General features: G+C 52.9%; 1 protein-coding gene across 1 annotated transcript; it reads left to right on the top strand.

Moving 5' to 3' along the window:
• The first annotated feature begins 756 nt into the window (after positions 1 to 756).
• TCIM (transcriptional and immune response regulator) lies at positions 757 to 1,507 on the top strand. The gene has a single exon (XM_027901218.1). The coding sequence runs from the start codon at positions 827 to 829 to the stop codon at positions 1,145 to 1,147; it is 321 nt and encodes a 106-aa protein (XP_027757019.1). The 5' UTR covers positions 757 to 826; the 3' UTR covers positions 1,148 to 1,507.
• The last annotated feature ends 11,060 nt before the right edge of the window (positions 1,508 to 12,567 follow it).

The following is a 12,567-nucleotide window of genomic DNA, read 5'->3' as shown; positions in this document are numbered from 1 at the left end:
AGGGCCGCCAAAAACTAACCTAATATGACTAAGAGTGAGTCCTCCCAGCCCAAGGGCTTGGCGTTGGCCAAGGGTGGTGTGGAGAGCACAGGCTCTTTTGGAGCAGAGGTGAGTTTTCTTTCCAGCACCGATGAGCTGGAAATTTAAGGAAAAGGACACTGGAGGCAGGAGCAGGGCAGCAAACAGAACTTTCCTGCTGCCCCTGAGAGCACTGCCATGTGCAGCTGGGCAGCTGAGGGTGTAAAACCCGGGCATCCCCTGCCTTTGGGATAACAATTTCCCATTAGAAAATGCAGCTGTGTGTGCACTAAAGTTGAGCTGCATCTGCTGGGAATGGAGGACCCCATGCCCAGAGAGGAGCAGGTTTGCAGTGTTACTGATGGGCAGAGAGCCAAGAGCTCGTGTGTGCAGGCTCCAGCCAACATCTCTTGCGAGTATCGCAGCAGTTCTCACCTGCAGTTTTATAGGTTTATGACATGATGTGTTTTCTGCATGTGATGCCTTTCACGAGCAGCAAGGGCAGGAGAGGAGTTTGGGCTGTGCTGGTTCAGTCTCACAGCCTGTTCTGTGACGGGTCAAAGAAAAGCCACTTCTGTCGCAGAAGCAGAGAGAACTTTCCGTCTTGTTTTCAGGACGGGAATAAGTTGGCAACTTAACTGTTAAACTCGCCTGTGACTGTTGGGTGTTGACATCATCGTGATCTCACCACTGTAACCTGAGCCCTTCAGCTTTTTCTCCGGCCTGCCTTTAAATACCAGTCCTGGAGCCAGCACAGCACCCATCTCTCCGACTGGAGCCCAGGGCAAACCCGGCAGCTCCCACATAGATGAAAGCAAAGACAAGCTCCAGCGCTCCAACCATGTCCACATCCCTGCGAGTGAGCCCCTCGGTCCACGGCTACCGCTTCGACACGGCCCTGCGCAAGAAAGCCGCGGCCAACATCTTCGAGAGCATCAACGAGGAGTCCCTGCAGAAGCTCTTCAAAAACTCCGGGGACAAGAAGGCAGAGGAAAGAGCCAGGATAATCCTCGCCACCGACCAGGACGTGGAGGAGAAAACCAGAGCGCTGATGGCACTAAAGCAGAGGAGAAAAGACAAACTGCTCCAGTTCCTGACGTTTCGGAAATACTTCATCAAAGTTCACTGAACCGGCGAAGGGAGCAGAAATGGAGGAGAACATTTGGGGACGGGGCTGTTTGTGACCTCCTGCCACACTCAGCATGCTCCACTGCCCCGTGGAACCGGGGACCTGAGAGACTGACTGCCCCGCAGCAAACTGGGCACCCAGGGCGGCATCGGTGCCCGTGGTACCATCGGTGCCCATGGCAGCATCAGTGCCCACGGTAGCATCGGTGTGGACAGCAGTGTGGGTGCCCCTGGCAGCATCAGTGCCCACAGCAGCATCGGTGTGGACAGCAGCGCTGGTGTCAGCAGCAGAATCGGTGCCCACGGCAGCATCAGTGCCCACGGCAGCGTTGCTGGGGGTGGCAGCGTGGCAACCAGAGGCTCCCAGAAGCAGGGCAGCAGCTCCCAGAAGCAGGGCAGCTCCCAGTGGGACACAGCCAGGCTCCTCCAGGCAGTTGTGGGACTGAGCCGTGGGGGAACTCCCCACTCCAGTGACTCTGGACCTGCTGAGGGACTGACTGACTGACTGACTGCACCGTGTGCTTTGCCTTCTCAGACTGGTTCCTTGAAGCTGAGCCCGAGCAGAGCCTCCTGCTGTGGCTGGTGGGAGGCTCTGGAGACCCATCAGCCTCTGATCACGGTCACTCTGCGTTTGCTGAGTGCTTCCAAACGCGCTGCATCGTGCAGCCAGTGCAGCATCAGGGAACACATCTGCTCCAGAGTAACTCTGCACAACTCTACCTTCCCTTCCTAAGCTGTACGTGTGCAGTGAAATTCATTTGCACAGAAGCAATAATAATGACAGAGCTCCTTGAATTTACTGTGAAGTTCCTTAATATTTTGTTCACTTCCCATTAACACTAAAAATCTAAATATAATAACTCCAGTTCTTCTCTGTGTAGGTTATGGTTGCTATTAGATGAGTACTTACTTCATGGTAACATTTTATGACAATGTTATTATTCTATCGACTATAATTTATTGCGTACAGTAATCTGAAAATTAATAAATTATGAAGTAAATATAAATTATCTTGTCTGAAATGCTCAGTTCTCCTGGAGTGGTGGGGTTTAGACTTATTTTGATCATTTCCTAGGGAGTTTAGGAGCAGACTGCCTGCACCTCTCCTTCCTTGCCCTGGTGTGGCCTTGGCAGCTGGTCCTCAGGAGCTGCAGCAGCCCCTCGCTTCCCTGCAGCCCCACCATCCCACCTGGCAGCACCAGTCTGGCCCATGGTTGCTATGGTGACGACAGCATCCCCAGAAATACCTCACCAAATTTATTGTAAACCCGCTCCAGCGTTAGTTCCCTCTCTGTAGGAAAGGAGAACAACACCTTCTGCAAGGAGGAAAGAAGGTTTAGGAAGTGACAGCCCAGGGCCAGGGTGGGCAGCACGGCTCATTGGTCCTTGGCACTCCTGTAGGGCAGAGTGGCAGCCTGGACTTGGCTCCTCACCATCCAAAGAAACAGAAGTGAGTTATGAAGCTTTGACAGCGAAATTGGACAGTTTTTCTGCAGGTTGTGCTGTACTATCATGATAGACGATGCTGAAAATGCTTAAAAATAGCCAAGACTGGTTATTTATAAATCTGTCCTCTAATAACCGGCTGGGTTAGAAAAAAACATTCCCATGACTCTGCTTAGAGCAACAAAGATAAAGCAGCCTGGAAGACTGATAGCCCAGCTACAGTCTTTTTGCCTACAGTAAGAACTGCAAATTGCCAATAAGTCAGGGAGACTAGAAATAACCCTTTACATTGCCTAATAGAATGGGCAATTGCAATTATTTATAGCTGCAGTGGGACACATGGGGATTCCCCCTCCCAAGAAGACTGGAGAGAGCTGGTTTGGGATGAACCTGTTTTAAAGAGCCTCCCAAGGCTTTTCAGAACTGCCCTTGCTCAGAAGAATCTGCCTCAGAGCAGGTTTGCTCCAGAGGAAGTTGTCAGTTTTCCAGCACTCAGCCTCTCCCAGGGCAGGGTCCCACACTCACTGCAGCTGTTGCACCCACGAATGACACATCCCCACGAAGCAGCCACAGTGACACCAACTGCCTCAAAAGGGCTGTTTCCAAAAAAGGCCAAGCAGGGCTGCTCAGTGACCGCCCACAGCCCGGACCTGCCTCCACTCAGCCCCTCCTGTCCCTGGGGATGCAGGGCAGTTTCTCCTGCTCTGGTGGGTTTTCCCACCAGAGCTGTTTCCTGAGCAACAAACACTCCCAGCAGAGGCCAAACATAGAGCCCCCAAACCCACGTGTTACTTGCTGGGACCTGCCAATCCTGCTGCCAAGGGTGCTCTGAGAACACCCCATGGGGACCAAATCAGCTCCACGCTGTCCCACTGCTCCCCTGGCTCTGCTGATGGGGCTTTGCTCCCCCCTCCCCTGCCCTGGACCCTTTGAGGTGTCCAAAATGCACCCCCTGTGCCAGGGCCTTGCCACTCTCTGGGCCCCCAAAAGCAAAGACAGCTCCCCATCGCTCCCCACCACCTGGGCAGCCTCAGGCATCCCCTGCCAGTTGTCTTTGTGGGACAGGAATGGGACAGAAGCCACGATGGTGGCAGACTGAAACCAACACCCCCTGAACTGGCTGCTGCTGGCACGACCTAGGATTGCCCAGACATTCCTGTTCACAGCACGTGCATAACGTGATTGATAAGATCCTGTGATCTGGGGACTTTACAGTCTCTCTTGTCTCATTACATTGAAATTATTGGCTCAAGGGGCATCCATGATAAAAAAAAAATAAATAAATAAAGGCCATTTGTAAAGAAGTTACGTGTTTATTGGATCTTTGCAGAGGAAAAAAGGCAGTTTTCCCTGGTCTCAGGGAAAGAGCTTTGGCAGGTTTGTGCTCCAGGAAGGTGTCTGACAGTGGGGTTACAAAAAACTGGGATGAATTCTTATGGAACATTTGGCAGCGAGAGTTTGAGGTACAAATGTCCAGCCATCCCAGGGCCCTCCCACTCGTGGTGCTGCTGCTCTGCTCCTGCCCAGGGCTGCCCCAGGACGGCTCAGAGCCCCCCAGCCCGACCCCGGGGCTCCAGCACTTGTGGCAGTCCCTGTGCCTGGGGGGGACACGGCCGAGCCAAGCCCTGCCAGGGCTGTGCTGCTCTGCAGGGCCCTGCCCTGGTGTGTGCAGAGGAGGTGTGGGAGGGCAGGTCACCCGGCTGTGCTGTCACCCGTCGGTGCCGGGCCCTTCCTGAGCGCCGGCTGCCGCAGACTCGGTGTCTGTCACCGGCACACGCCGCGCCCCGAGCCAGCCCGGCCGCCAGCCAGGGCCCATTGTCAGCATCCCCCCCGCCAGCCAGGGCCCATTGTCAGCATCCCCCCCAACAAACGGAGGAAAAGGCCGTTCAAGGAATTTCCTCCCCCCAGGAGCCGCGCGTTTCCATTAATTCTTCTGGGCCAGGCGGACTGGCTGTACTGGGTGTCCCTCTGTCCCGGCATCCTGAGCAACGTGCGTCCCAACTGCTAATTTTATCTGGCTTGTCCCACGCCCTGCCTGGGGCAGGCACACTGCAGGGGTGGCCACGCAGCCCCAGGCTGAGCAGCCGTGAGGAGAGCACATCAGTGGTTCCCCACCATCACTGTCACCCGGGGAGAAGCCACAGAAAGCCAGGACAGAAAATAAGGAGAAGTCTTTTGGCCAAAGCTCTGGCTTGACAGACTGGGGCAGGTGGGGACGACTCACAGGGTGCTGGAAAGAGAGTCCAGGGCAAAGAGGGTGTCAGTGACAGCAGACAGCACCCTCTGTCCTCCCATCACACACCCATCTCTCCCAAAAGCTGCTCTTGCAACCATCCTGTCCACGGAAAGGTGGGGTTGAAACAAGTCAAGAGCCCATCTCAGCCTGACCACGGTGCTCAGGAGGAGATGGGGATGTTCCCCAGTACTGAACACCCAGTACTGTGACCTTCAGTTTGTGGTGAAATCCAGCACACGAGGCACGAGCAGAGTCCAAAGCAGAGCCCTCGCCCGGCCGTGTTTGTGTGAGGGGGGACGGGGTCAATGGCAACACCTCCCTGGCAAGCTTCCCTCGCACACCACGGAGCAGGGGACAAGTTAAAAATTGACTGTTGAGCTGAGCTGCTGCTCTGCTTCACCCAGAGGGACAGATTCTGCTTTGCAAAGCAGAACAACACCCTGGGTGCCCTGGCAGCCCCGACTCGGTGCTGCTGCAGGGGGTGCCTCGTGCTGGAGAACACAGACACAGATGAAACATATTTCATCTGCAGCTGCCAAGGGAAAGCTCCTCTCTAAAGCGGGTTAAATGTGAGTGAGGAACTGTAAAGCATGAGATTTGTGGCTGATCTAGGGTAGTTTTCACAGAAAAGAGCTGGTCTGGGGTTTCAAAGCACAAATGATGCTCCAGTGTCACTTTGAAGTGATAGACAAGGCTATTTATGAGAAGAAAGGCCTCCAAAATACTGCAGGCAACAAGAGATGGCACAACTGCCATTTATCTTTGCTAAAATCCAAAAGATGGGCTGTGACCAGAATCTCAATACACAGCCCTGGGAAAACCCCTTCTTCCCAGCGAGCTGCACCCTGAACTGGTGCCTGTGGCATGGCAAGAGCATGCTCTGCCGTGGGAAGCAGTGACATTTCTCTGGTTCGTGGCTCCCAGCAGGGGGGTCGGGGAAGTGAATCAGAGCTGAGCCAGCCCGGCACCTCCCGGGCTGCGGCTGCTCCAGCGCCCCCGCACAGGGAGCATCATCGGCAGCATCATCGGGAGCATCACCCGAGCCAGTGCGGGCAGCAGCTGGGGCTCAGCATCCTCCTCCGTGGAAAACCCGCTTCTGCCAGTGACTGAGCACTGCCCCGGGGCCACTGATTCATGCTGCAGCCACTGCTTCCCAAAACACCCGCCTGGGAACACCCTGGAGCGGCTCCTGGGCGCTGCACAGCAGGCAGCAGAGCCCAGCCCTGCTCCTCCCCACCCATCACCCATCACCCATCACCCCACGGGCACCTCACTGCCCATCACACTGCCCCGGGGGCCAGGACCCATCACTCCAGGGAAGAAATTCCCTGTGGGACCCCTGTGAAAGCTGCTGCTCTCCCACGTCACAAATGGAAAACAATTCCATTTTTAAAACATTCAGGCACAAAAAAAGAAGAGAGGATTTCCATTGTCTTTGCAAAGTGAAGGTGCTTTAATGCCTGAAGGACTTAGGCAAAATCTGGCACACAAACACCCCAACACAACTCAAGGCACTTTCTCCACCTGCTGCTGCTCCTGCTTGGACCATAATGGAAAGGGAAGAGAAAACTGTCAAATTGTTCTTCCCAGGCTGGCCATATTCCAGCTGGGTTCTGTTTAAAATTCACCTGCCATCCCAAATGCTGAAAAAATTCCAATCCAGACATGGGTTTTTTGCTCCCCCTCACTCTGAACAGTGAAGTACAAGACACAGTTTATCATTACAAATGTGCTTGGGAGCCATCAGACCCTGTTCCTGCTCCAGACTTTCCAAGAGGCTCCAATTGGCACCTTTGCCCAGTGCCATTTCCTGAGCCCGTTTGCAGGATGGCAGCACAGGGCTGCCAGAGAGGACAAGGACAAACCTACAATTCAAAGGCAAATTGAAACCTTGAGCAGAGTGCAGTCCATGGAAAAAATCCAGATGACTTGAAGGATTTTGTACAGAAGTAAAAAAACCTTGAATATGCTCTGCAGAAAGTACTGCCAAACACATGATGGTTTCATCCTGATTCAAACAATAAACCTCTTCTCAAACACTCTTTTAGCTGCAATAAAAGTATGCAAAAATGCGTTATGAGGGTGGAGAGGCATTTATCAAAGTCAAGGACCTGGTTTTCCCTGGCTACTTGGCCAGAAAATAAAATAGCTCTTTTTTTGCCTTTTTTTATTTTTTTGAGAAGCGACTAAAACATTTTCTGCCTTCTGAGGTTCAATATTTGCAAGTCAGAGAGAAAGAAAAGCCCTGTGTTACCCTGAACCAACAGCCCCAGTCACCGCAGACAAACTCAAGAGCCACCTGAGCAATTAACGCTCAAACCGGGACAATTTTCACAGCTGTTTTCCCTCTGCCTGCGAGAACTGATGCACATTTATATCCTGGCCGTTAAAGACAAGCCTTTTACATTTATTTCCCCCCTATGTGTGAGTGTTAGCCTGGGGCAGCAAAGCTCTGCAGCACGAAGGAGGCAGAGGGCAAGGTGCCCTCTGCTTGCCCGAGGGTGTCTGCAGCTGGGAGACCCCGGGTTTGCAGCAATCGACCCCTGCCTGTGCCCCCCTCGGGCTGAGCCTCAGCAATCCCCTCCCGGTGCTCTGCCAGCCACATCCCCTCTTTCCCCAGGAGTGCCTGCGACATAAACCCTTCCACGCTTGATTGCAGGCCTTGCAGTTTGCCATAAGTAAATAAATTAGGTATAATTTAATATTTGACTGTTAGATTTACTGTTCTGCTCTTTACAGCTTCTCAGGTGGATGCCCAGTAATTGAGGGAAATGAAGAGCCCCATTAATTCCTGGCAGGGCGGAGGGGGAACCTTCCTGCCCCTCCAGCCCGAGCCCAGTCCCCCCACAGGGGATGGGGAGGATCCTCCTGGATTTAGGGGGGCAGGTGTTGCTCTCTGCCTGCAGCTGATGCCCAGAGCCACACAGACCTGTCCTGTCACAGGGCAGAGCAGAGTTCAGAGTCTCCTCACGGAGCCCGGGTGGGTTTGGCACTAAACCCGGCCGTGACCTGAGGTCGCTGTTACAGAGTGAAATTCAGCTTTGCTGTGACTTTGAGACCCTTTAATTTTGAATAATGTAACCTGTTTTTTATGAGATATTAAAATTCAATCTGTACTGGCGCTTGAAGCAGTGTCCCAGTGTGTTTTAGCAGCTTCCCAGAGCTGGATTGCATCTCAGAGCTGTGAGGGACAGAGGTTGGGGCTCACCTCCCTTATTTTAGATCAAATGCTACTCCAAGTTCTCTGATTATGCTAATCTCTGTTGCAACCCTATTCTCTGCAATCTGTAGCGTAGTCAGCATGTTTGGGTCCTTCTCCAGGGTGGGTTCAAACACAATCTGATTCCCCAAAGTCCCATCCTATGGGAATTACATTCGCAGTGTGATCTCTTCCCACACAGCTGCAAATAGAAGTCTGCAAGTGTCAGTGCCAGGAGAAAGCTAATAAAATAATTCCATTTTGTACTTGTTCCTTCAGGGTTTGGTTAGTTCAGGTACTGAGTCCTAAATGCTGCCCCTTGTCACTTTATGTTCTTAGTTTAACCCTGAGTGGTTGCAGGCACTTCTCAGAAACCTCTCACTTCAGCCGACCAGAAAAGCCTTCTCGGAAGGTAATGTCCTTACTCTGCTGCTGACTGAGCTTTGACCAAGCAAACCCAAATTATCTTCAGCAGAGGAAAACACCACTGAGTCTGGCCTGGCCTGGCCTTACCCTCACACACCCCTCAGAGGGCAAATCCCGTTCACCTGAGCAGGATTCCAGGTTAAACATCAGCCAAGCGCCGAGAGCTGCAGACCATGGCATCATCTCGACAGCAATTCCACATTTCAACACTGCTGATAGAATGTTTCCTTTATTTAGTGAGGCAGGAGGACTGGGCAGGAGCTTTACACCCACCCCTGGTGTCTCCTCCGTGGCTCGAGCCCTGTGAACCACACCATGGTTGTACCCAGAGGGATCTCAGACCCCGGGACCTCCACGCTCACACTGCACTCATTTTCTCTTTCAATTATTTTCCAAGCTGCTGTAAACACAACCAAACCAGCCAGCAAATGGAATCTTCCCCCCTTTCTGGGAGGTATTTGAAACGGGAAATGATTTGCGAGTGAACAGTGCGTTATGTCGGTGTCCAAGCCCCTGCAGCAAACTGACATCATGGAAAGGTCCCACAGCCAGCCCTCAGAGGAAACAGCACGCTTCTGCTAGATCACTTCATGGGGGTCTGGCCCTCCCTTGAGACCGAAACACTGATTTAAGGATAAATCTTGCTTTGAAAAGTAATTACCGTTTCCCCCTGGATTTGCACAAGGGCTCAGTGGGGCCGGCTGACTGAGTGTTCCCCCTTCCTTCCTGTTAACCAGTTTTATCTTTAATTTTATTTTATTTATATATTTATATATATAACTATAAAAATTTATATATTTATATTTATATATTTATATATTTATATTTATATATATGCGGTAATATTTTTTTGTTTAATTTTATTTTTCCAGCAAAACTAACGTAGAACCATCACTTTGGCAGTTCATGGAAGTGCCGCCCTCCTGTGGTTGGAGAACTGCTCGAGTTGGAACAAAACCAGCTTCAAAATCTGATGGAACATCACTGAGTCACCAAACCCCAGAGTTATGATGCTGCCTCTGGTCTGCCGGGCTCAGCAGTGAGAGCGCGGTTTGTTGATCATTAATCACAAGTAACCTCGTTAAAAACATATCTGCTGGCAGCACTGATGATTTCCAAATTGCTCTGTGCCAGGTAACACCACAGTGGGGTGGGCATGACCAGCCTGGACAGAAACTCCCTGACTGGTCCCAGTAACCCCCAGCACAGCCTGCCGGGTCTGTGAAGTCCATCCATTTGGGAGAAATGCTTCACCCCAGTGACTCAGCCAGGTTTCCTGCGTGTGCTCTGGCAACAGCAAACACAGCACATTTCTGTGAGGTGTTTCAGACCAGAATCCCCCTTTGGAGCAGCACCGGGGGCTGAGGAGACCGGGCATGCCATGCACAGAGCATCGTGGCCAGAGCCCAGCGACGGGCAGAGCCCACCCAGCCCCGGGCACCGGCCTGGGGGTATCTCACAGCCACTCCAGACACCGGGCAGAGCCCACCCAGCCCTGGGCACCGGCCTGGGGGTATCTCACAGCCACTCCAGACGCCGGGCAAAGGTTCCAGCGCGGTGCAGGAGCCGCACCCTGTACGTGGGGCCGAGGCCACGGCGCCGGTGACGCAGCTCTCGGCTGCAGAGCAGGAACTGCAGGAGAAGGGCAGGGGGAGGAACGAGGACATCGCTGCCAGGGCAGGAGGGAGCTGGGAGGCTGCAGTGGGGGGCACTGCTGGGAGCTGTGAACCCCCCACCACCGGCACCCACACCGCGCCGGGACCCTGCAACCCCTGCACCAGCATCTGGGAGCAAAACACGTGTGGCACAGAACATGTGTGCCACAGAACACATGGCACAGAACCCCTGTCACAGAACCCCTGGCACAGAACCCACGTGGCACAGAACCCGTGGCACAGATTCAGCTCCCCTTTGTCACACGTAACAGCCAAAAAACGCTCTCCAGAAACACAGAGACTGACGGGGGCAGTGACGCAGGTGGGATGTTTTGTGTGTTGTGACTGTAGAAAAACCCAAAATACGTAAGAAACTGCTCAATAACCCAGCACCAGGGTTCTCTCTCTGCATTCCAACAATGAGCCACCGATGCTCTCCATCGGCCTTGGCAGCCCACGCTGCCCAGAGCAGCAAAATCACACCAGCAGTGCCCGAAAATGTGCACGTTTGTGAGTGTTATAAAATGAGGGGGACTCACACTGCACCAGCAAAACCCTGTGCAGATTCAGAACTAAAAGCATCCTCGATTCACTTAAAGGGACATGTCAAAGCCTCTCTTAATTGTGATAAATCTCATTCCTTCACCTGTGAAGGTGTCATTTCAGGCAAATAGTCCCAAGAAACTGAGTGGAACAAGGAAGAGTTTCCTGTTTTTTAAGTGGTTTCCCGTGATGACGAAGCCCAGCATGGGAGCAGCCGGCTGCAGGGCTGGTGCTCAGGTTTTTTAGGTCCTTGTTGTTCCCAGGCAGGCAGATGGAATTCGTCACAAGAAGCTAATCAGGGACACTGAGACCTAGTTGCATTTACAGGGATAAAATCTCAGTTTGAGGAGTCATTAGAAACCTCCCTCTCACAAGCACACTGCCTGCTAAGTCACAGACCATTTCCCAGGCAAACCATTCCACTGGAGCCTGGCAAAATGTCCAGCAGAAGAGCAGTGGGAGTCGTGCATGGGGGTCATTAACCTGTGTCTGTCCCTTCTGCCAGGGCAAAGAGGAGCCTCATCACTGCAGCAGTCAGAGGGGTGCAGAGTGTGGAGAGGGAAAACAAGAGCTTTGGCCTTTAAACCATCCAGCTGGTGCCCCTCCAGGGCAGCCCCTTCCCCAGCTCCTGCAGCTTGGAGGTCAGGCTGAAAATCCCCTTTCTTCCTTAGAGAGGGGAAAAGCCCTGGAAGCTTCCAGGATCTCCACAAGCACCCAGCAACATCAGCAGCCAAAAAACAGCTTCCAAGCCAGGCTGGACACACCCTTCTCCTGCCTCCACCTCTGTTCCAACACTGCTCTGGCTGGATGTGTATCAAGAGCCCCACTGGCTTCCCAGCAGGAGGAGCAGAGATGCCCCCTGAGTGCTGATGCAGCTGAGGGGTTCTGGGGCATTGGGGGCTGCCAGGTATTGGGGGCTGCCAGGTATTGGGGGCTGCCAGGGCTGCCAGCCCCGCACCCGGCCGCCTTCAGGGAACCTTTTTTGAGCTCTGGTAGGTGGAATTGCAAACAGGAAAGTGCTGAGCCAGCTGGGAACAAGCTGTTCGGCTGCCCCTGGGTCTCTCTCTCCCAGCAATATTTTAATTCCAGCTCTAACTGCCAAGAAAAGGAGCTCCTTAATCAGCAGAGCCGGGAGGAAGGGCAGCTCCCGTCCCCGCACGCCGTGCACTGTCCCTGGCCACCACCCTTCCTTCCCCTGCAGCTGCCGTGCCCCTGGCCATGCCTGCCATGCAACAATCTTCCTGTGTCCTCAGGAGGGCCAGCACACACCAAATATGCGACCCTTGGTCCTCCTTGTTCTCCCCAGAAAGAGGGGCTGCTCTGGTGAAGCGGCAAACGTTCCATGAGAACTGGGAATTTCCCTGGTTTATGCCCCTCCAGAAAACTCAGCCTTTGTAGTTTATCAACCCAGCATGTTCCAGGGAGAGGGAAACAATCTCCCCCAACTGTGCTTTGCCATTTTTCTGATGTTTCCTTTATCCCTGATGCAGCACCCAGCAAATTCTGCCTTGTACCAAAAGCCATTTCTGTCAAATTAGGTTAAAAGGGAGTAGTGGAAAACTAAAAGCTCTGCGTCTAATCCTGCCACCTGGAAAATCAGCAGAGAAATATAATTTTGTAGTCTTTCAAATTAAATCAGATTCTGGGCACTCTGCTGATGAGTTAATCCAACGCTGAGTGAAATAGCTCTGCTCAACCATGACCAGGTTTTAGGCACGTTCAATTCATGGCAAAGCAGTTCCAGTTCAGAGACGCTGCTTTTTAATTGTATCCTCACCCTGTTTCTTTTCATTTTATCATTTTCCTCAGCCACTGTCCATTAGGGAGCTCTCAGCAGGAGGTGGCCATCAATGGCAGAGCTTCTCGCTGCCACGGAGAGCAGAGGGACCTGCAGGTGGGTCACCACGTCTGGGTGT

Source organism: Empidonax traillii, unplaced genomic scaffold (assembly GCF_003031625.1).
Source record: "Empidonax traillii isolate 1590-97213 ecotype Southwest subspecies unplaced genomic scaffold, ASM303162v1 scaffold766:size301553, whole genome shotgun sequence".
Classification (NCBI taxonomy): domain Eukaryota; kingdom Metazoa; phylum Chordata; class Aves; order Passeriformes; family Tyrannidae; genus Empidonax; species Empidonax traillii.
The sequence above is the reverse complement of the archived record's forward strand: the minus strand, read 5'-3'. Positions and strand labels throughout refer to the sequence as shown.